This window comes from Mytilus trossulus, chromosome 4 (assembly GCF_036588685.1).
Source record: "Mytilus trossulus isolate FHL-02 chromosome 4, PNRI_Mtr1.1.1.hap1, whole genome shotgun sequence".
NCBI classification, from domain to species: Eukaryota; Metazoa; Mollusca; class Bivalvia; order Mytilida; family Mytilidae; genus Mytilus; species Mytilus trossulus.
The window spans coordinates 15,918,652-15,944,007 of record NC_086376.1 but is presented as its reverse complement, the minus strand read 5'-3'; the positions used below and the strand labels follow the sequence as shown (position 1 = coordinate 15,944,007).

The window sequence follows — 25,356 nt, the reverse complement described above, 5'->3', positions numbered from 1 at the left end:
CTGCTGAAATTTTCCCCAAGGAACTTACTTTAAATAAATCAAATGTATTCGGTTATAACTGTCCTTTCCTGGATTTAGATATTTCAGTTTTAAACGGGAAACTACACACTAAAATTTACGACAAGAGACGATTTTTCGCTCCTTATTGTTAATTTTCCATTTTTAGATGGTGATGTTCCTTGCTTTGGCACCATCTTAAGGTGTTTATATTTCACAACTTGTTCGCTATGCCTGTGTCTGTTGTGACGGTTTTTATTTTAAAGAACGCAGCCTATGTATTACTGGTAAATTATTAAACCAGGGATACCGTTACCATAAATTACTTAAAACCTTTACTAAATTTTTCCATAGATATAAAGATTTGGTTTTGAAGTTTGGTTGTACCTGTAGAAAACTTATTTCAAACAGGATAGCACATCCTCATTTATACAGAAATGTTAACTGTGCCCGGAAATTTAGAAATGATCCATGTAAACTTGTTGCTCCTTTAAACAAACTTATTCTAAAAAGTTACCTATTCAAAACTGTAATAAGATCATTGAATATTGTTTTTATTGGTATAAATATTAATTTTGTTATCAGTAGATTAAAAGCTCACTAAATATTGCTAGTATGTTATATACATATACATATACATTTTCATGGATCTACAATCTGTCAATACCTGTCACTTGGCATTGCACAATGTCATGTTTTTCTCTGGCTGTTTATGACATCTTTACACTAAATCCATTGTATGTTGGATGTGTACGGATTGATTGTTTAGTCTTAGAGGCATGATTTTTTTATTAGTTGTTAGTCATGTTAGTGGCTTTGAGCTAGCTGTCAGATAACTGTGAGTACTCTCAGATCTGTTCATAGTGTCTTTTTGTGTCAGAATGTATAAGTACCCGTCCACGTCCACTTGTATTTTTTGTCTATCTGATGAGTTAAGTCTTTTTCAACTGATTTTTATAGTTTGTTCTTATGTTGTACTGTTATACCACTGTCCCAGGTTAGAGGGGTTGGGATAACGCTAACATGTTTAACCCCGCCACATTTTTTATGTATGTGCCTGTCCCAAGTGAGAAGCCTGTAATTCAGTGGTCAATGTGATTGTTGTTGATGTCAAAAGTTCAAGCGGCGGGGTCAGGCAGGATTAGCGATAAGGTGTATTGATGTCATACAACAATCGCTTTTCCATTATGGCTTCAGATATTTTTTATTATGACATCAAAATTTTACAGGAATCTGTGTGATGTACATGTGCAGCAATGGTGCACAAATAGAGATAAGGTGTACTGACATTGTACATTGATAAAAATACATGTATTCTGTGTGTGTTGCACACTAGATTGTCTCTCTTGTAAATATTCAAGTCTTGCATGTACATTGTACAATTTTCACTCTGGCAAACAACTCAATACAGTTACTTAATGAAAGAGCTGAAAAGCTCTGAGGGGAAAGACGGACCTTGTTTCTATTTAATTATGTTTTTGGAAAAAGGGGGGGGGGGTATCTTTTGATAGTTTTCATATGAAGAATGAAAAAGAGAACAGCTAGAACATGTAGAAAGGTTGACAATATTGAAATCAATTGTTGTTTATGTAATTTCATTTCCTTAGTTTAGGATTCAATTTGGACCAATGGAAGAGATCTCCATCTTCTAAATCTAAACATTTGATTAAAGTTGATAGCTTATTATCTAAAACTCAACTGAATTCTGTCATTTCACAACAACTACAATATTTTTTGAAATCATGATTGTGTACCACTGAACTGCAGGCTAGGGCCATTTTCCATTTTTTGTGACAGTACTCTTGGATTTTAAAGTTTTTTCATTAGAAAGTGTGGACTGAATAATCTATTCAGTTTTAAATTTCCATTGTTAAAGTTCTGAGTTACAACTCTCATCACAGGGAAACAGGTACTAATAAAAAAAACAATATGAGTGATGTAAACTGTGTGAAGTTTGTTTCCAAATCTTAATTTTGAAATATTTGTAAATAATAAATATGTTTAAACTACAAAATGCAAATTTTTATTATATTTTTTTTTCCCATTACAATGATTATGTAGGTACAAAAAAATTTAGTTTTAATAGAAGACTACTAATCCAATAAAATGTCACATTTGATGTGTTTAAATACATTAACTTTTATTTTAGTGAAAAATTACTCATCAATTGAGGTGCTCCTGAATTGGAGGAAGATTCTCAGAATTTTTACAGAAAAAAGTGGTCTCACTAATTAGCGACAAGAAGAACTTTAGCGTCAAGAAGCGACAAGAAGAATATTTTTTTCTTGTCGCTAAATAGTCTTCTTGACCCTTCGTGTCGCTTTTTGACGCTTCTTGTCTCTAATTAGTGAGACCCGAAAAAAGTAATAAAATCGTTTCTTTCCCCTGTCTCATGTAAACCCACGATCTTTGTTTATTTTGAAAGTTGTTGACCTACAAATTAAAGTATTGCATGTTGATGTTTAAATCATCTACAGTAAACAATATTATGTTATAATAGATTTAACAAATACGAATTTGTAATTAGTGCACGATCTCTAAGAATCATTTAAATAACCAGTGAACTGGTGAAGGATATCCCTGCTTCTTCCAAGAATAACGTCACTATATATATAATACAATGTAGGTTGGATATATTTAGAATATCTCGTCATACTAATTTTTCCGGATTGTAAAATAAACGTAAATAGTGTAAAGGAGAGTTCAAGATACGATTATTTCGTGAGAAACAGAAGGGAAATGTGTAAAAAAGTGTTTTAAAGTCAAACTATTCATTTCTGAGTCTCCTTCTCTTCAATCTAAGTAAGATTTGTTAGGGGGTTTTCCACACTATAACATGTATAAAAACAAAATGAATGATGTGAGGGAGTGTCACTCTGGTCAATCCCATAGGGGGTTGATGGCTTGAAGCCGTCTTTCCCCAAAAAATCAGTCCAACTGATTCAATGGGTCTCACTAATTGGCGACAACAAGCATCAAGAAGCGACAACAAGCGACAACAAGAATTATTTTAGCGACAACAAGCGACAAGAAGACTATTTAGCGACAAGAAAACATTTTTTTTTATTAGACATAAAGAAATTTGTATGTAATGTTTTTTTTTAATTAACGAGCAGATATATTTAATTAAAATGTTTTATTATATAGATAGACGAATATCTGAATTAAGTTTTTTATCCTACATTAAACTTTTGATGTTGTCCCTAAATAACACAATTTTTTTTGTCAGTTGAAATCAAACATATTTTAATTTTGGATCCTTTAAACTTCAATATGGACTAATTTGAAAACAGGTAGCAGGTAGACCCAAATATTTCTATTCAGCAGAAGTCTCTAACTACATATCTCCTTAATTTCATATGATAGTAAGTCCTACAAAAATATTGAAAATGTGTTCATTTAATTTTTTTCTAGCTTCTCTCATGTGAAAGCAGTACCTTTTTGGTCACTATTAATGTGTTGCGTCTAAATAAGAATTGTAACACTTTATAGTGACTGAACAGGTTAAACAAATACTTCTCAAGAAACCGAAAAAGAAAAAAACTTGAAACAGCACCAGCCATGCCAGTATATGTATGTATAAAACTCAGATCAGAATAGCATAGACAATATGTTAGTTTTATGTCCTTGTGAATTTATTGTGAGGAAAGTTATCAATAATTCTGCAGATAATGCAATTCATTCAAGTGTTTTGTACATTGCTGTTAAAATTTTCACACAATCAGTGAAACATTCAAACAAGCTAAACTGTTTTTTTTATTACTGAAAGTTTCAAACATTGACAAATGTTTTATTTACCAAACAACTCTGACATGTGTTTCTGTGAGAGAAAAAAAATCATGTGCAATTTTTGGAATTAAAGGGAAAGAAGATCCTTTTCTCGCTCTGGTGCATGTCAATTGTGAATTTATACTTACGGTTACCAAATATATTTTCTTTATCATGATACTCACATCAACATTATCAAGAAGTACATGTACATCATAGGAAAAATGCACAGACTACAGATAAAATGTTTAAAACACCCTATTTTGAGTGCATCTCCTGCCAAATTTGTACTAGATGAGTATAATTGATGTAAATAAGGTAATTTTTGGAAGAAAAACCCAAAATAAAAAAATAAAAATACCCCCAATAATGTACTATAACCCCAAAATCAATTCTTTTCTTCCTTTTGAGTTTTGTGTATGAACCTCCTGGTAAAATTTCATGGAAATCCATTTACTTAACTCAAGTTATTGTCTGTAACCAAATGAACTCACAAACTGAAGATGATCAGAAATACAAATGTTTTTTTTATTCGAGTCAGATTTTTTTTTACCGAAGCCCTTCAGCGCTATCATTTAAAATTATTTAGTCAAAATTTAACACTAGTATTAAGGTTTACCATAACAAATTGGCAAATACAGTCTTATTATCACCTAAAAAATACTGTGTACAGACTGACATATGTGCGGTTTGGGAAGTTTTTATGTTTTTAGATATATAAAAGTTAAATTTATTTAGCATATCTGAAAGATAAAATCATTTTTGGCAAAGATCTGGATTCAAAATATTTTTTTGTCCTATGCTTTTTTATTCATCAATTTGGGAATCAGAATATTTTTTTCAAGAAAAATAGCATTTTCCATCTGAACTTATAATTTTATTTTAGACATCAACAAAATGTTATTTGTTATAAGTGCCTTGGACATTCGTTCTGACAAGGATTTGTATAGTTACTATACAAATCCTTGGTTCTGAACATGCATGAAATATTTGCCACTGAACGTTAAACAACCAACAACCAATCATTATCTAGAACATTATAAAGCTGGCATTTAAGGTAGCGCCTTCCTCATATTATTAGTATATTGGTAGATGAAGAAATTAAACATTTGTGAAGAAGAGAGAGATTGAGCTTCTTTTTTTTTATTTTTAAATATGAAGAATATGTATAAGATAATGTATGTATCTGTTTTCATCAAAATCAAAGTATGAAAACACGAATGGAGTGGGTATAATGGAATATAATATTTTGATTCATTTGCTTAATACTATGCTATACTATAAAATAAATATGTAAATAATGTTTCATTTTTTCTATCAATTTTAACTTTCTTGTCGCTAAAATTATTTTCTTTTGCATATTCTTTTATAGTCGCCGTCAGCTGAAATTCGTAGCGGTTATCAATTAAAATAATCTAAACTATCAACCACGTTCACTCGAGATATAGTTTTTCACATTCCATTCATAAATCGCAAAAAGAAAAACCACTACTGACCTACCTTTTAAGTGATTGCACTGTGATAATCCTGACCTTCACATTTTCAAAGACTATTTTCAATGGTGGAATCCGCCATTGTTTTTTCCGGAAGTGTTCCCCTGGAGTTCAATTTCATAACATTTGCATAAAGCGCGGGAAACCGTATCACATCAATGAAAAGAACATTTCAGGAAACTGCGTAAATGACGAATTTCACATGTAAACAAATGATCCTCATAGAAACGAAGATGGCGGAATTACAATGGAAAACATTCTCGAAAATGTGAAGGTCAGGATTATTACAGTGCTATCACTTAAAAGGTAGGTCAGTAGTGGTTTTTCTTTTTGCGATTTATGAATGGAATGAGAAAAACTATATCTCGAGAGAACGCGGTTGATAGTTTAGATTATTTTTACCGATAACCGCTACGAATTTTAGCTGACGGCGACTATAATATTTATTGCAATAATTAATTTTAATTAAAAAAATTATGTTTTCTTGTCGCTAAATAGTTTCTTGTCGCTTATAGTCGCTAAAATAATTCTTGTTGTCGCTTCTTGACGCTTGTTGTCGCTAATTAGTGAGACCGGATTCAATGAATGATTGCCATTGGCATTTGTTCAACCTTTTTGCACTAACGTCGAACTGCTGACTTAGCATTGACACACCAAGAGGACTCTTATTAGTAAAAAGAAACAAATTATCGCGGTCTGTTTCTCCGACCTCAAGGGTTGTGATATAAAATGCATGTATATGTACTTGTATTGAGCATAGCTAGCTACTGTTCTATTTATAGAGTGGAGGTGTCAAAACATAATAACCTCTTTCATAAACGTAACGTTTGCAAAAGCATACTCTTCTTATATGAGTGAAGACTTGATGGATAAATCGGAGACAAGGACAACACTGGCTTTGCATTAAAAGTTCAATATGAATGATGGTTACCTGGAGGTAGATAAAAACACATATCTTTACGTGATTTCCAAAACACTATCCTCCATGTTGTTTAAAAATGGTGGAGGTAAATCACTCCCTTTACAATTTTCTCCTTCCGCACTATTTTTATAACGATTTCATTGACCAAAGTTTGGGAAATGACGGGCAATTTTATGAAACTTAAACAGTTTCATAAATTAAATTATTTTCTGAACATAGATTGTTCTTTTTGCTCGCAAGAAAACCAATTAATATATTGAGAACGCGTATTGATATACGTTGCTGAGTAACCAGACATAAATAAAGGGACAACTTGATTGTACATATGAAATTCGCTGGAGAGCCGAGGTCAATTATAAAAAAAAAAGAATATAGCTTTTTGCTTTATGATCTTTCATTACAGTCTTATCCAAAGTAAAGATGAGCACAAATAAACTACATGTATGGTAAGATATCATACATTATTGTACTGCATTATTTTTTTATGAAAATATTAAATACGAAGAAAAAAAGAAAAACAGGAAAAGAGGTCCCTGCCTCAAGCACCTGTGGTGTAGACTGTTAAACTGTACATTCAATTTTATTCTGAAGCATATACGAATCTTAAGAGACTAATTAATTTATGTATGTATTAATTTATCTGTTTCTGAATAAAATATTGTTTACACAAAAATAAATCTGATTTTGTTTGATTTCTCACCCAACAGATTTTGAGACACGGAACAACTGTCATACAAGTGTGAGGTTTAGCTACCTATAAAACAAGATCAAACTGTCATAGAAGTGGGAGGTTTAACTACCTACATATCTGGCAGATAAAAAAAATAAAGCATTATTTTCTTCAGAGCATGTCTGTACCAAATCAGGACTATTACTGTTGTTTTTTACTCGTTCTGTTTGACTCGTAATGGTCATGATTTTTGTGGACTTTTTGATTAATTTTACATGGACAGGAACATATATGTATAAAATACGAAACAAAACAGAACAATAAAAAAGACATACAGAGAAACACATAGATTAGCTATCTGTTGCTTTGATGTCTTATTATAAAAAAAAATACAAGATAAGACAAATACAATCAGATGCAATAACACAATTCTAATGATAACATACATTTTACTTTTAACCAATTTTTGGTTCATTCACGGGGCAATTTATTCCTTTATCAATATCATTACTTTTTTTTTTTAAATGAAGCAAAAAAAACGTATTCTGGCAAATTGATAAAGGATCTAACGATATCACTTGAATTGTAATTGAAGATATTTCTGATAGATTCCTAAATCTTCACCGTGAGCAAATTGAATGCCTCGTCAATTCCATAACCCTGTTAAATGGATAATTGTCTGTTGTAAAAGTGTTCTACTATATCTGCCAACTCTATGAGTAATTTGCAACTATAAATTCTCACATTTACAATTTGTAATGGTCTAGCAGAAATTTTAATGCACAAACTTACAACACGTTATTCAAGCAATACCTAATTTCTTATACAAAATAAAGCTTTGTTTCTAGCCGTTACTGTTGCTGTAATGCAGATTGAAAATATTTTATTGATATTTGAATAAATGTCACATCATATGCAATTATGTGAATTGCTACATAGAGTTTCATCTACTTGGAAGATTTTTTTCTAAGTTCGTGTTATTTAATCACATAAGCAACACGACGGGTGCCACATGTGGAGCAGGATCTGCTTACCCTTCCCACCTGAGATCACCCCTTGTTTTTTTTGACACATTAACTAACATTTTGTTTCAGTCATCAACCCAATGACAAATATTTTATAATACAACATTGAGTGTCTGACTTGTATACCTTTTGTCTTTTCCAATTCAAAATAGTGCTATCATCAGCAAAAAGATCAATATTATGATTAGTATTACACAAAGGCAAATCATTAACAAATATTAAGAATAATAAAGGACCTAAAACGGACCCTTGAGGTAAACCTGCTTTTAATGTAGATAAATCTGAAAAAATATTTGAAATTGATACGACAATGGATTGAATTATAAGAACATTTAATTTTTTGCAATTTTTTAAGGAGCAGTTTATGATTTAGAAGATCAAGGGCTTTACGCAGATATAAAAATACTGCCCCTACTAAATTTCCTTCATCAACGGCTTTTAACCATTTATTTAACAAAGAAGGCATAGCAGTTTAACAGGAATGGTTTGCACGAAAGCCTGATTGCATGACATACAATAGATAACATTTGTTTAGAAAATTAATCAAATGAGTTTGTACGTGTCGCTCAAGGATCTTAGATAGTAATGGTAAAATTCCAATAGGTCTGTAGTTGAAACTATCATATGTTTTTAACTTTTATTTTTATATCATGGCAAAATGAAACTGAAATTAGTTGTGATGACATTTTTATAAAACTGTGCACTGATATTATCAAGACATGTTGCTTTTTTCTCATCAAGTGTGGTTAACTGATGGAGAACAAATTCATTAGTTATTTGTGGTATGGTAAAAAAAAACATTTTCTGGTATACGAAATGAAATACAATTATCAAGTTTTGTAGAACAACTGGTGCTTGAGTTTGAATTAAGAATTACTTTTCAGTTATATTTTTAAAATAATTATTGAAAGTATCAGCAATCTGGGAGAGATCCGTTTGCACCAAAAAATGCGTCCTTTTGCGCCACAACTTTTTTCTCCAATGCTACGTTTGCGCCACCTGTTTTAAAATTACATGGTATCGTTTGCGCCAAAAAATAAAACATACGAATGTGCCAATTAGAAGAAAAATGACTTCCCTCCTCCTTGGAACTGACAGTTTACACGGCAAATGTTTCCTTTTCTGTAACATCCTTTCTTGTTACTGCTGCTACATGGGTACTTGCCAATTTAATGTATCGAGGTAGTAGCTTGTACAATGTAATTTCACTTTATTGTCCAATAACGCAAACATTGGAGGATTAAATGCAAAAAAAAAGTTCATTATAATTGCTGTAGGTTGCTTTTGCTGCATTACTGGTACGTCTTGCGGTAGATAGTTTCAACCCATACGCATGGTGAGAACAAAGCACTGTGTAATCAACATATGTGGCTAAAAATAATGAGCAAAAGCTTCTATTTTCACCTCTTTTGGCATTTCTAGTATTAAATATTCTGCAACGCAATAAGTTTTATTCTCTCTCTTTACATTGATTCTCTAATGCATTGTAACTCATTTCTCTCCAGATGCTCATCTTTTTGGTGAAATATCTCCGAACATATGATACCTTTTAAGGCAAAAAGGAGAATAAATATGTGTGCAGGTAAATTGGCGCAAATGAGTTCCGAATATTGGCGCAATTGATACATTTGGAAAACAAGAATGTGCCAAAAGTACACTAATGCCCCACTCGCACTATCATTTTCCATGTTAAATGGACCATAAAATTGGATAAAAAAATGTAATAAGCCATTAAAATTAGAAAGATAATATCATAGGGAACATGTGTACTAAGTTTCAAGTTGATTGGACTTCAACTTCATCAAAAACAACCTTGACCAAAAACTTTAACCTGAAACATGTACTGTCATTTTCTATGTTCAGTGGACCGTGAAATTGGGGTCAAAAGTTTAATTTGGCTTTAAAGTTAGAAAGATCATATCATAAGGAACATGTGGACTAAGTTTCAAGTTGATTGGACTTCAACTTCATCAAAAACAACCTTGACAAAAAACTTTAACCTGAAGCGGGACAGACGGACGGACGAACAGACGGACGGACGGACGAACGAACGGACGCACAGACCAGAAAACATAATACCCCTCTACTATCGTAGGTGGGGCATACAAAAACAAATTGGCGCAAATTATACCCCTGAAAACAGTAATTGGCGCAACAGGACTGCTGCCAATGCTCTAAAGGGTCTGTAATTTGTTTATTGTTAGCCTACAGTCATTTGAGATTGCATGGTCCTGATCATTTTCACAACCATTTACATTATGGAAGTGTTTCCATAATTTGCTACTGTTTCCTTTTTCATGTTCTAATACATCAATATAAAAATTTGGTTTTGAATTTTCTATGAGGTATTTAACCTTGTTTCTCGAAAAAAAATTAGTTATATGTGTCTTTTTTTTCTTATGATAATAATCACGTTTTTTCATTTCATCATTTCTTCACTCATTTTGATAAAAATGTTTAGCTCGCTTTTTAATGAGTGGAGTATGATGATTCAACACTCTAGAAAAATATTTATAAAACTTAGGAGCGCTTCATCGGGATCATCAATTTCTAGTAATTTGTCAAAGGGACACTGAGATAAATTTATAAATGTTTCCATTCTCAATTTAATGAATATAAATATTGTTTGTATTGTTATAAATATTGTATTGTTATAAATGTTGTATTGCCGTTATAAATGTTGTATTGTTATAAATGTTGTATTGACGTTATAAATGTTGTATTGTTATAAATGTTGTATTGTTATAAATGTATTTGTATGTGGGTTAAAAGCTCATGAAATTAGAGCTTATGTTGTCTCTGTTTGTATACCTTGCCGACTCTAAATAAAACGTATTTATTTATTTTTTATTTATTTATTTATTCCGAACATCTGTTTTGTAAATTGCATTTCATAATCAATATCATTTTTAATTGAATTTTTAGTTTATTTAATGAGCTATCAGAATCTGTTTCCATCCTCAATTCATTTTGATCTGTTTAAGAGAAATTACTTAAAATCTGTAAATGTTTCCCTTTTATTTTTCGACTTCCTCCTTTTAGGTCTTCCCCTTTGCCGGATATGCCGAAAAGTCCAAATCAAGAGACAACATTCCTACAACCTGCTTCCTGTCAACAGTAAACTATAACCATAAAGTTTATTATTTAAGAGAAATGGCTGGAAGATTACCCAGCGCCGGTGGCAGTAGACCTAGAACAGGTGCTTAAATAACCAATCAAACACGTTCGACAGCCATGGTTCTGTTTCTCACTCATCAATTTGTTTTATTTCGGGAATTTTACACTTTTAAAAATGGGGGGATGGTATGAAGGTTTTCGTATTAATACTATTATCATTATTGTTTAGTTGTGGATTTCATTTAGTGAGCAATAACACTAATCACTTTTGATTAAACAGTCAATGGTTAAGAACCTACAGGGGCGTGTCCATGATATTTGAAAGGGGGGTGCGTAGAATAAAATATTTCGCCGAGCGAAGGGAGGCGAAAAAAATTTTTGACCTTTTTTTGGCTTAAAAACATAAAATAAAAGAGAATTGCACTATTGTAACGGTTTCTGACTTGGAGCATGTATATTTTACAGTTAGAGTGTCAGGGTGTGACATTTTTTATGCCGAATTCTCTCCATTAATTGTCTATGGTATATTTAAATGATTGGATGGATCTTAACAGCAGTAGACCAATAACGAGAAATTCCAAACTCAAGGGTATAAGGAGTTACTTAACATTTCAATTCTTAGGCCAGGATTTTATGAATGAGAGGCGTGATTACGGTTTAGGGTCCATGGGGAAGCTAAGAAGCTCCTGAATTTCAACAATTTAGCATCAAATTATGAAGTAATCCCTCTATTTTTGATTAAGTTCTGGTTTCGTTGAAGGACACACATGATACAAGACAAATAAACACTGAAGAATAAAGTTCTTTCGTTCTGAGTATTGCTTTAATGTGGAAATATACATATTTCTAGTATACATGTACCTTGACGCCAAACCTAAAATGAACACCGAAAAATACTGACGGACTCTCATTTTCAATTACTAGAGTGGATTCATTAGAACCATTTTACTTGGATTTCTCATGGCGTAATCGTCAATAATTTATCAAAATCAAGTTTAATGTCTCTGTGAACATATAAAAGAAGCATCTAGCATTTAGGCGATCCTCCTTCATGGTGCTTCTCAAATCATTCTTGATAAACTTAAGGGATGAGTTAGCTCTTTCGACGGAGCTTGACATGACGCTCGTCAAAGCAAGTAAGAAGAGAACTTTCATGATGTTTGGAAATAAAGTCGAGCATGCCCTTACATCTGTTAAGGTTGATGTTATTGACTGTTTTTTTTTTTTTTTTTTTTTTTTTTAAAGGGGCGTTTCCAGAAATTTTCATAAGTGGGGGCCCACTGACTGACCTAAGAGGGGGCCTGCTCCAGTCATGCTTCAATGATTCCCTATATAAGCAACCAAGTTTTTTCCCAAAAAGGGGGGGCCGGGGCCCCCTGCCCCCCTAAATCCGCCTCTGATTTTATAAGATATATATGCATGTCTGCCACTCTAGGCATAAGTCAAATCGGCATCTGGTAAAATGGGCACCGATAGAAAAAGACAAATCCGCACCTGGTTGAATCCGAAACTGGTTAAATCGGCATCTGGTTAAAGTCAACACCCAATCAATTAGCAAACATAGTGACAATAAGAACACATGGTTACCATTTGAAATTAAAAGGGTAATAGGATTTATATAAAGTTAAATATTCTGAAACTGCTAAGACAATCATAACCAAAGGTGTAGGGAAATGTATGCAATGGTCTCTTTGAATCTGAAAAATAAATACATCAAAGTTGTGTTCACTCCAGTTATTTGTCAGGTGAGTAGACTATTCTTGTTAAGTAAATTAGTATACTCAAAAGTATAAGCACACAATCATAAATATTACCCTAATAATTTCAATCATGTTTAGTTTAAAACTGTATCTTTATCAGATATAATTACACAATGTTATTTCCTCATTTATTCATTTTAGGTGCTAGACCTATTGGAACTGCTATCCAAGGAGGTACTGCTACCCGTTTGACCACAGCAATGAATCCTGGTACAGCTAGACCAGGAACCAAAGGGGGATCCGTAGCTGGAGGAGGGGCTTTACAGTCCCAGTTAAAAGTGGAAGACAGGCCAATGACACAACAGGGGTTAGGAGGAATGAAAACTGGAGTCAAAGGTCAAGGCCGAACTGTCAAGGATAGAACTTACTTTCTGGGATTAGTTAGGAGTAAAATAAATGAATTGAATGGTGAAAATACAAGGTTGAATAAAGAGATAGAAAATAATTCAGAAGAAAATTCTGCTTTTCTGACCTATGAGAAGAGAGCAGAAGTACTAGCATCAGAAATAAGAGATTTACAGGGAGAACTTGGTGACTATAACACACTGGTAGATAAACTGACCACAGATGAAGACATTCAGGACGTAGAAATGGACTTACAAGATCTGAAAAATTCAAATGAAAGGGAGGCAAAAAAAATTGAAGAGCTGTTTGAAATAAAAAAGCAAAAAGAAGATCAGATCAGACAAATTGAGCAGGAATTGGACCAAGAAAAAAGAATGGCGGATAATATTGTTAATGACATGAATCCAAAAATGAGAAAAAAATATTTTGAACTCAAAGATGTTAATGAACATATGTTGAAACAGCTGGAAAGAGGTCAACAGGAACTAGATGTACTTAATTCAAAGATTGAAAATTCAAATGAGGAACTATCATTTTCTCAAGTAAAGCAAGAAGCTGTTCGTCTTTATGAACAATTGAATGACCTTGAAATGAAGAGAGATGCTTTAGTCCAAGAAACTAAGAATCAATCATCACCAGCCGAAGAGAGAGAAAAGTTACTAAAACAGGTAAAAGAAGATAACCAGGAAATAGCAAGCTTGGAACGACAGACAAATGATCTGAAAGAAAAAATAGAACAGGTTCAAGAGGAAATCAGACAATTAGATATTGATATAGAGGAAAATCAAGGGGAGAGAAATCAAAAGTACAAAGAATTAAAGAAAAGGGAGGAAACAATAGACGAGTTCCTTAATTCATTTGAAGAATCTAAACACCAGGAACATCAAAGGGTGACACAACTGGAGCAGAACACTATAGCAATTCTGGAACATATGAGTAGAAACATGGGGCGATTCTCAGCACTACCATCCCCAGCAGAACTCAGTACTATGAAAGAAGATTTAGCTTTTAAGGCAGGAGAAATGAAAAAATCAGAAACTACAACTCTTGGGCTTGCTGCTGAAAGTGACAAGTTACAAGTGGACTTACAGAAAGTGGAACAGTTGGAAGATAAAATTACAACAGAATTAGTTATGCTAAGAGAAAAGAATTCAACAATGGAAAAAGATTTAGAAACTTATTCAGATTTAGACAAGTTAAGGGATCTATCAGAAAAGAAGAGAAAGAGACTTCAAGAGGACAGAATATCACTTCAAAGACGCAAAGAAAACTTTAAAAAGGTCATGCAGCAGTTGACCTCTAAATATGAAGGTATGAAGACGTCGCTAGATGATAATGAAACATACATGCAGCTTGGTAATTTAGAGAGGAAATGGCAGCATCACGAACAAAATAACTTTGTTATGAAAGAATTCATTGCTGCTAAAACAATGGAATGTGATTTCCGACCAATAAACAGACGTGTGTTCAATGCTATTCAGGATTTCAACCAACAGTTACAAAGTCAAATGGCAGGAAAGCCTAGCATGTGATTCAAATTATTAAAAAAAAATACATTGATGCTATTCTTTGTTAAATTTCTTATTTATTAGAAAAAAGTACAAAAACAATGTTATAATTTATGACTTTCTTTCTAATGACATTTCTTCAAAATTGTAATTTTCTATCAGTGATGATGGCTTGTGTCATTAAACAATTAACGTCTATTGAAAGCTAGTAAAATCTAAACTAAATTATGTGTTTTTGAAATATTAAATATTGTGTATACATATTACAAGATGTATCATTATATATCTACCAGTTTTTATTCTCTCATTTAAGTTTGATAAGGTTCTGGAGATAAACATGGGTCTGCAGATAACCATGGGTCATGTCTATCCTAAAGTTTGATTATTAATTATATCAAAACTTCATCAATAAAATCAAAGGATTACAAGTATGAATGAAATTTTTTCTGGGTCAAAAGTCTACAATTCACATAAAAACAGGGTTTTCAGTGTTTGATATATATGAGAGCCTTGCAATGGCTTTATGTCAGTCTGGCAGCTTTTACCGTTTATAATTTATAATTCATTGGTCAATATGTCTTCTTGGGTCAAATCCATATCTACGAATCTATGAGCAATAGGTCAACTGTATTAGTTGTATGGAATAAGTGTGAGGTTCAAATGCTAGTGTTGCAGGGTTTATCCTGTCCAACTTTAGTCTCAGAAACATGATTAATTGGGGAATGATAAGTTTTCATTGTCATGAGCAATGGATAAACCATATTAAATATTTAATGATTGTTAGTGTTAATGTCTGTCTTTCAGGGTTCTAATATTTTTGGTAAATAACCAGTTTTTGTGGTGAGGGCTTTATCTAGAAAACAATAAGCAAAAGGTCAACTATATTTTGTGTATGCATATGGAATGATTGCAACATGTACATTTCTGTTATAGCAGAGTTCATCTAAAACTTGAAACAGTTCATTGTTAATTTTAACTTTATGTGATACTTATACTTTGTTTCAGAAGGAAGAAGACCTGACATTTTGTTAGTATGATCTGGCATATGTCAGTTATTTGTGACCCTCATTTTCTTGGTTCAGTAATAGCTTGAAAAGTTTTTTGTCCTGTTAATTTCTGTTAACACAAGTAATAGGATAAGTATATTTGGTATATGGTTGGTTTCCTTGCAAGGTCTTATTGTCCTTCAGACTGTGTTCACCTGACTTTAACCTCATTTCATGGAGCAGTGGTTAAGGTTAAGTTAACATGGTCAAATACATATCTCAGATATTATAAGCAATAGATGTATGCAATTAATTTGTTTATGTCTAACTATAAGAAAGAAGATGTGGTATAATTGCCAATGAGGTAACTCTCTATAAGTGACTAAATGACACAGAAATAAACAACTTTGAGTCACTGTACAGCCTTCAACAATGAGCACAGCCCATACTGCATAATAACCTATAAAAGGCACCAAGTAGGTTTCATTTGACCATGACCACATTTTCATGGTTCATTGGTCAATGATATTTTTTATAAGGTCTATTTGTCATATAAGCTATAGGTCAACTACATGTGGTGTATAGAGTGGTTGCAAGGTGACTTGTCTGTTTGTCAGGGTTAATCTGACCTTGACATCATTCCATGGTTCATTGGTCAATGTTCAATTTTCATAATTATCAAGTCTGTTTCCTGGATACCATGGACTTTTCTTTGTTTCTTACAAAACTTTATAAAAATCTATGAGATCATTTGCAAACCTGTTTAGTTAATGGTTTAGGCTTACTGGTTTCAATTTATTTAATGCAGTCTGGTGTAATCAGGAAAAGTCTGATTAAAGTACAAAATACAAAATTAACCTGTTATTCATCACACTTATGTACCAAAAAAAAATCAAATCAGCTACAATTATATACCAATATATCAGCTCTTAATCTGCTTGCACTTCAAGTACAATATAGAAATGTTCTGTTCAAATGACAAATGTTGGTCAACTGGAAATAGAAGGAATGTATAACTTGGTCTGTAAATTATAAACCAATGTATCAAGAATCCAGATCAATATCTGTATGATGATGTGAACAAATGTGTGACGTCAGAAGGTAGGACATGGGTACAACTAAATGAAACTCTTTATTTTTGTAGTAAATATATATTTGTCTAAAAAATAGAAACATTATATATCTGTAAAACATAAAATAAATCATTAACAAATTTAAGGCACAATTGTTTAATACAGTCACAAGCAGTCAAAAAATAATAACAAATCTATGTTTATATAATTACCTAAAAATGTAAAAAGACAAAACACACATTACTCTATACTGACCCAAAATACTTATTATGCAAAACAAAAAAAATAAAACATTTTGATTATCATTATTGAATACATAACCAATCATGCTTGTAGTTAATACTGAATTATTTTTCTTATTTCCTCCTCCCAATGGCAAATTTTATCAAATGATATGAACTTTTCTTTGAAGAGAAATAAGCTTTTCTACACTGTTTAGGACCAATTAACATTATTGTCCAGTCCTAGACATTATTTATTTAGAATAAACATGTAGAAGGCAACTGCATTCAAGTTCAAAAGTACATATATGATAAAAAAAAAATATGCAAAAAACTTAGATATTTAAAACAAATGTTATCACCTGTAACTTGACAGTACCCAAATTGCACCTATTTTGACAGTTTTTCAACTACCTTTTTTTATGATCAAGACAAACGTTTCCATTTTATTTTTATAATATTTATTATATAGGTACACCAATTTGATTTTCAATTTATATGGAATCATAGAAAAATTGGTCTAAACTAACATCCAAACCATCAATGATTCTGTAATGAGGAGTACCCAAATTGCATCCATGCTTAAATTTGCATCGTCAAAAGTCGAATAACAGAGCTTTTGTTATTTTTTTTCAAATATTTTGAACAATTGGATATTTGTCCATGCTTACTTTTCTTTTTTTTAAGAAATTGATACTTGAAACATATTGTATTTGCTAATTTTGAAAAGGTGACGTTTTGATGACGTTGCATGGCGATGTTTCAGTACATTTTGCCTTTTCAGTAAACACTTCATCTGTTGATAAATACTGTAAACATTATTTATATCGGAATATATTTACCTATGTTGACAGACGTGCATACTATCGGATCATAAAATTACAACATGTTTAGTCTCTAGAAAATCTTGTAAATTATCCACTGCTATTTTTGCTTAAAAGGTGCAATTTGGGTACCGTTACGTTATAGTGGTATCAGCAATGTTGGCATGAACATCATTTGGTTACAAAATTAATTTACTTACACAATAAATTTTTTTTTTAAATTTTGCACACATATCTATTAAATTAAGAATTTATTAACAACATCATTAAAATTAAGGTACAGAAAAGATATTTATTCTTGATAGTACAGAAGTTTTAATACAATATACCTTGAAAAGATCACAGAGACTTTGTTGTATGCACCTGTTATAGAAAAACTTGAAATCAACATTTTAGGGTTAACAATTTTTTTTTATAATCTAGTCTAATGTTCTCTACCAACAGATAACAAGAAAACAATCAAGAAGAAAGGCCTAATTTACCATAAATAGATAAAAGTCAAATAAAATAAATAGAGTTATCTCCCATTCTTTACAAGAAAAAATTACATAAACAACCATGTATATGTAAATAAATGTTTAAAAAACTGGCCATATATATACTTGGACGGAGATTTATCACAGTCTTAAAATCAAATCATTAGGTCATATACAGCAAAACAGCAATTGTCAAAAATTAGTTGCTTAATAAATACACTATTCTGAGATTACTCTAACGTCCAACGGCTGTTTTGCCAGACAAACAAGGGCCATGGAACATCGGAGCTCGTCCCATATCAAAAAGTGGATATTTGCCTATCCAAATTAGATGTGCTGCTTCCTCACTTCTGGTGCCAACTAATGGCCATGGAATTATTTAAATCGGGTATCAATTTGTTCATTTTTCGTTTATCTCTTCATTTATGTAAGTATCATTTACCTGCCACCCTTTTTTTCTCATATTGAGACAGTTTTCACAGTGACCCATCGATTCAGCCGTTGGACGTCAGAGTAATCTTGGACTATAAATACACATTCTTAGTTAATCCTGTATTGAGCTGTTTTATCTTTAACATATGTTTCACCAATTTACAAATATTTCTTTTACAATGTACAAGAAAATTAATATTTAATCTTTTAAAAAAAGCACTTTTATAATGTTTAATTATTCTGGAGAGGAGAGTCTTTATGCTACTGTAGCTCCTACAATTACATTTTATACTTTCTCATGGTATAAAGGGTACATGTATTTGACAGCTTTTACTTACACATATTATATTGTAAGTCTTTGATTCTTGTCAGATTTGTAAATGTTTTTATTCCAAATATTTTATTTGGCAAAATTTTCTATGTGTCAATTCTTCAGGTAACCCCAGAATCGAGTAATTTTTGTACATGTATTTTCATAGACAACATTTTGTATCATATTTACATTTTTTGGGGTATTTATTTGCGTAGTTTGGCATTTAGTAAAGTTGTACATTTTTTTTACTTGAAGACCATTATACGTATTCATGCATTTACAAAAACATTAACAATAGCCTTCTTGGTGGTGAGGGCTATCGCTGAATATATTATACTAAAGGTGAATATTACCATATTATACTAGAATATGTTTTTGGCATCTATCATGATATTTATGTATCTAGATGTTTAAATGGATGTCTACGAGAAAACCATGCAAAATCCAAAATAAATTATGAAAGGGGTTGTGGAGTTTTCAGCTGATTTTGGGTTCCTAGTAAAGTACTAAGTACATCTAATAGTTCTATGTATAAAAAATGACAATTTATCTCAAAATATGTGAATACAGGGCAATTCTATTAAAGTACCAAATTTGCTGAAAAATGTTGTTGAAAATGGACATTTTTTTTTTTTTTTTTTTGAATAGTTCAAAGTATTATATGACAAAAAAAACAGTTTTACCTTAAAATTCAGACTTTCTGCTAAAATAAACTGTAATTTTTATCTTATTTCAACCTTTACTTTTGTTTTTATTTTTATTGACATAAATGTGTTTTTCTAGAATTTGAATCCAGCCTGTACTGAAAATGTCCATAAAACCTCAAAAGTCACTCAAATTGAAACAATATTTTGGTAAACGTTATGGTTCACTTCAAACTACTATTCCTTAACGGGATTTTCATTGCAAATTGATATAAGCTTATTTAAATAAATGATGAAAAACTGAAAAATATACCTAAAATTATCTCCCTTTGTAAAACTCTTCACAATAAAAGGTAGATTTATTGTCAATAACAGAAGGAGGGAAATCAACAAATGTGCAAAAGGATAGAAAATAATGGTATTTTTGATGAATATGGTGTAGCCAAAAACTTATTTTCATTGAAAGAGTGTAACAAAAACATAGTAAACCATGTGGCCAAGACATTCCAACTGTCATTGGAATAAGTCTGATCCTGATCAGATAGTCTAGACATGACATGAGGCTAGACTCACTATCTGATAATCATGTCTAGGTTTCAGACTCACATAACATAATTTTAAATGCATATGCTGCAAACATGGACAGAGGTTGGATTGCAGTGGACAAGAAGACAAAATGAGTTGATGTCATCCTTTCATGACCCTTGCAAATCTAGCAACGGAAATTCGTAGGCAAAACTTTCAGTTTCATTTGGTTCTGGTAAGTTTGTTATTTATTTCTTTTGGTTAGAAAAAGCAATTTGACACCATAAAAAGACCTACTTTAGAAACATCACATCAACTCATAAATATAGGAAGAAGAGCATTGACCATTTGTCTTTGGGAGAAAAAGGGGGGGGGGGGTGTTATTTACATAATTTTCTGGAAGCAAACACTGATTTAATTTTCATTGACATACATTTATAATGATTTAGAATTCTTCTGAAAATTATCATAATCATGGTAAAAGATATATTCGATTACAAATTTCGCCCTGAGTTTGTTTTCCAAATTGTCAATAAGAGTCAGTTGACTCAGGTTTTTTTCTCCTAATTCAAAATTAATGGTTGCTTCAAATCCCTGTTTTTAAATATAACCCATTGAAATAGTAAACATTCAGTAGATAGATATAGGAAGATGTGGTATGAGTGCCTACATGTATTCATCCAAATAACAATTTATAAAAGTAAACCATTATAGGTCAATGTACGGCCTTCAATACAGAGCCTTGCCTCACACGGAACAACAAGCAATAAAAATGATAAAGGACCCCAAAATTACTAGTGTAAAACCCTTTGAACAGGAAAACCAATGGTCTAAAAAGGAATAACAAGAAACACGTACAAATTAATGTACAAAAACATAACGAAAACTACTGTACATTTAGGCCAACTAAAAAGTATGTGTGTTAACCGCACTACCCTTACCTACCATTATTTTTATCCCTTACCTAAAGATTTTTGTAAGGTTTTGATAAAACACTGTTCAAGTCACAATATAGCTCCGGAAGAGTTGTGAATTTCCTTTCTTTATTCATTCCTCCGCCGATACTACTTTGTACAATGCAACTAGATTGATTCAATATATGGTTCTCAAACTCAAAAACATGTTTTACAGACTATGAGCTTGTTTTTTTTCTCTCTAAATATTTGTTACTGTGAATCTTTTTCTTTATATTTTCGAAGTGAAGGTCATGTATCACAGTTATAAACATGGGAAAAGAACTTGTACATGTATTTACTTCTATCAGTTAATAAGATAGAATCAGAATAGAATATGCTTACAAACTAATCCAAATTAAAGGGCACAGAACGGGCAACATGAGATTATAACATTACAGATTACTCAGATAATACAAATTCAAAATGACAATACTGAAGAAATGAATTACTTGATGGTGTGATTGATATCGTAGCATTTATGACATTTACACAGATTAATTATCATATCTACAAAACTTTTTTTCAATGATCCAATGCATTATTTTATAAAGCCAACTCAATTTACAATGTACATATACATGTAGATGTAACTCACTGTACTGATCATGCAAATGCACAAATATACAATATTTTATTTCTTATCAACAGGTTAATGTTGAAGATGGAAAAGCAAAAAAAAATATAAAAAAGAAAGCAGATACATGTATGATAGGAGATCATATAGGTAAATATATGATATAATTGATAAAAAAATGAATCAAACAAGTCATAACAAGAGACTACTAAATAGACAGCAAATATGACCTGTGTTGTGGCATTATTTGTGAAATATAATCATATATAGAAATTGGAAATTGACCAGTTACATTTATTATTGTAAAAACATGATAAATGTTCAGAAATAAGATTAACCCTTCAATTTTAAAAGTTGAATCTGGTAAACAAAAAGTAAAAATAACACACATAACACTCAAATTCTTATTTTATAATCAATTAAGGCATGTAAAGGCCATATCAGTACAATTTACACAACAAAATTTTCATTACTCATCATATTGAAATTGTTTTCTTTATTAGAATTAAACCTAGAAAAAAATATATATGTTCTTGTCAGCTTGACAGATTCTCATTTATAGTATACATGCATACATTTGTATATTGTAAACCTGAAGACTACATTTGTATTTTTCATTTTTGAAAAAGCACTTTAAGCATTATTACAGCTATTTTCCTACTGCATGTAGAGTAAAACTTTGGAAGGTTTGCTTGCTCCGTTGTATATATATTAATTCAAGCTTTGTAATTAATGTTGATATCTTCTTGAAGAGCACTTTTAAATTTGATTAGACGTTATGCCAATTGTAATTGTACAATATACAAACAAACCATGCAAGCTAACCAAATTCTTAGATTTACATGCCTTTGGAATTTAGCTGTAAAATAAATTATATATTTGTTTTCAATGCTTATTGTTTTACAAATTTCAAATGTTTTGGCTTGTTTTTAAATGATCCATATCAGCTATAGGGTCAAAAGCGTCCAAAGTTAAACTTTAAGTATGTTTTACTTGTGGCTGATGCTTTTTTGCTTTGAGCAAATAAAATATGTTCAAATCTAAATAAAGTTAAACTTGATTTGATAAAACAATGGAATAATTGGTGTTCTTTGATATTATGCAAAATTAAACAGTGCATTGTAGTCGTATTTTTCTAATTTCGGGCATGTCTTAAAAGCTTTAAATTGAACCACATCAAGGTATAAGGGATTCAGAACTAAACTTAGTTTGATTTTTTTGTCAAGCCTGCACCTTTTGTTGCAGAAAGCTTGACATAGGGATAGTGATCCGGCGTCGGCGTTAGCTAACTTCTTAAAAGCTTTATATTTTAGAAGGTAGAAGACCTGGATGCTTCATACTTTGTATATAGATGCCTCATGTTACGAACTTTCCATCGGTCACATGTCCAATGTCCTTGACCTCATTTTCATGGTTCAGAGACCACTTGAAAAAAAATTTAAGAATTTTTGTATTGTTTAATTCTCTCTTATCATAAGTAATTGGATAACTATATTTGGTATGTGGGTACCTTGCAAGGTACTCATGCCCATCATACAGTTTTCACTTGACCTCAACCTCATTTCATGGTCAGTGAACAAGGTTAAGTTTTGGTGGTCAAGTCCATATCTGAGATACTATAAGCAATAGGGCTAGTATATTCAGTGTATGGAAGGACTGTAAGGTGCCAACTGGCAGGTGTCATCTGACCTTGACCTCATTTTCATGGTTCAGTGGTTATAGTTAAGTTTTTGTGTTTTGGTCTGTTTTTCTTATACTATATGCAATAGGTCTACTATATTTGTTGTATGGAATGATTGTAAGGTGTACATGTCTAGCTGACAGGTGTCATCTGACCTTGACCTCATTTTTATGATTCAGTGGTCAAAGTTAAGTTTTTGAGTTATGGTCTATTTTGGCTAATACTTTATGCATTAGTCAACTATATTTGGTATACAAACACCACCAACCTCATTAAGGTGCAATCTCTGCGTTGTAATGTACTTGAGCTGTTTAAATCTCATTGTTGAAGGTTGTACAGGGGACTTACATTCATTTCATTTGATATTTTGTGTATATTTGTCTCATTTGTATTCAATACTCATCTCCCTATTTTTGTGTTGTCATAATGTCATTAATTAAATACAAGATGAAATCTGCAAAGTTAACTTCATTAAAATTAAGTTTGCTGCAGCTATTTAGCTAGTTTACTCTATTTCTTATTCTATGTACTGGAATGTCAGAGTTGTGATAATCGAAACACATTTACACTAAGACCAAGTTAATAATTAATTTCTTTTTTAGGAAATTTCAATCATTTAATGGATAACAATTGTTTTCTTATTATTTTTTAGACATTTGGTGATCCAAAAATAACTGGAGTTCATGAAACAAGACTGATTGCTGGGACACATTTTTGTTGATAAACATGTTTATGATGAAGAAAAACTTGGATAGTATTACGGATTCTTGAATAAGGCTCTGATCTGTCTTTGATTTTTCCTGTTGGTGTTAAAAAATTGCAAGCTCAAATAAAAATAAATTGAAATGGAACTCATGGATATGCTTTGAAAAAAGAAATAAACAGCAATGTGAATCTCGCCGAAGTCTTACCAACAACCAAGTCAACACACAGTTGCAACACAAATGAGAAGAGAGAGACATTTGCAAGGACTTAGAGTGTTCTCACTGTCTCACCATTAGAATGGCTTTCTCATCAGCAAAGAAGAAGTCTGAAAATTACTTCTGCATTAAAAGGTCATCAATATTGAAGACAATCAAGAAGATTACGGTTGTACTTGGCCATTTGATAAACATTATAATATTTTCATTTGTCAGAATTTGTTACTTAGATTGACTAACTAGTTTTATTGATTGAATTGTTAGTAAATTACCTTTCGTAGTTCATGTAGTTACATGTATGTAAATCTTTATCAGATAGTATGGAAATAATTTAATATGTCCCTAAATTTTATACCTAATGCAACAATTGTCTTGTGCTGCTAAGTCAATTTGAATTAACTTTTATGTATGTTTATAGTAATTTTATTCTTGCATTTAAGCATCATTTTGTGTTATTGTATCATCTACATTGATTGTTAAATATAATACTAATGGTATAAATAAAATAACATTTCTGATCATTTAAACAGATTGAAATATTTATAAATATATCAATGCTAAAAGGAATTTAGACATTTTTCGAGGAGAATTTAAGACAGTACTACAACAAAAGCAAACGAATAGTATATGCTCAACTGCAATATTAACTTTCTCACCAGATAACCTAATAGAGATATATTTGTATTTTATTAAATTGATGAAGCGTATGTTAGTTTAAATAAATATGTACATGCAATTTTAAGGTTTAAAAAAAACGACATTTTTATTGGATTATCTCCCTTTGTACAATAGAAATTCAGATTTTATCATCACTGTCTCAGGTACTCATGATCAAAATGACTTATATTGTTAACAGCATGCAAGTAAAAGGTTGCAACTGTCTTATCTTGTTTACCTGTAGAACACATATTCTGAATGTCAATACTTAAGATTTTTTAATATGATGAACTTGACATTAAATTTCATATCATTTTTGAGTAACCAGAATAAAACTTTAGTAATTAGCAGGCTGCAATAACCAAAATAGGATTACTAGGAAGAAATGAAAGGATTTTACTCTTTAAAGTAATAAGGACAAGTGTACTGAAGGAATTTGGAATAAAAAAAATACCAAAAAGAATTTGTC

General features: G+C 31.4%; 2 protein-coding genes and 1 long non-coding RNA gene across 21 annotated transcripts in view; 2 read left to right on the top strand and 1 right to left on the bottom strand.

The window, feature by feature from the left end:
- The window catches only part of LOC134714771 (tubulin polyglutamylase ttll6-like), a 40,959-nt gene extending 34,619 nt beyond the window's left edge, over nt 1–6,340 (bottom strand). For 18 of the 19 annotated variants that reach the window (XM_063576320.1, XM_063576310.1, XM_063576300.1 and 15 more), the window contains exon 1: nt 6,190–6,340. The gene's annotated coding sequence lies outside the window, so the exon portion shown is untranslated. Of the gene's footprint in view, nt 1–6,065 lie in introns of all 19 variants that reach the window. The other variant, XM_063576301.1, reaches the window with a different exon arrangement.
- A 4,583-nt stretch (nt 6,341–10,923) lies between these two features.
- LOC134714769 (intraflagellar transport protein 74 homolog) lies at nt 10,924–14,880 on the top strand. Its single transcript, XM_063576299.1, has 2 exons — nt 10,924–11,074; nt 12,894–14,880. Exons 1-2 carry the CDS (start codon nt 11,029–11,031, stop codon nt 14,627–14,629), a joined length of 1,782 nt encoding a protein of 593 aa, XP_063432369.1. The 5' UTR covers nt 10,924–11,028; the 3' UTR covers nt 14,630–14,880.
- A 4,948-nt stretch (nt 14,881–19,828) lies between these two features.
- On the top strand, nt 19,829–25,130 carry LOC134714768 (uncharacterized). Its single transcript, XR_010106577.1, has 3 exons — nt 19,829–20,334; nt 21,704–21,779; nt 23,963–25,130. It is a non-coding gene; the product is annotated as an uncharacterized LOC134714768 (long non-coding RNA).
- The last annotated feature ends 226 nt before the right edge of the window (nt 25,131–25,356 follow it).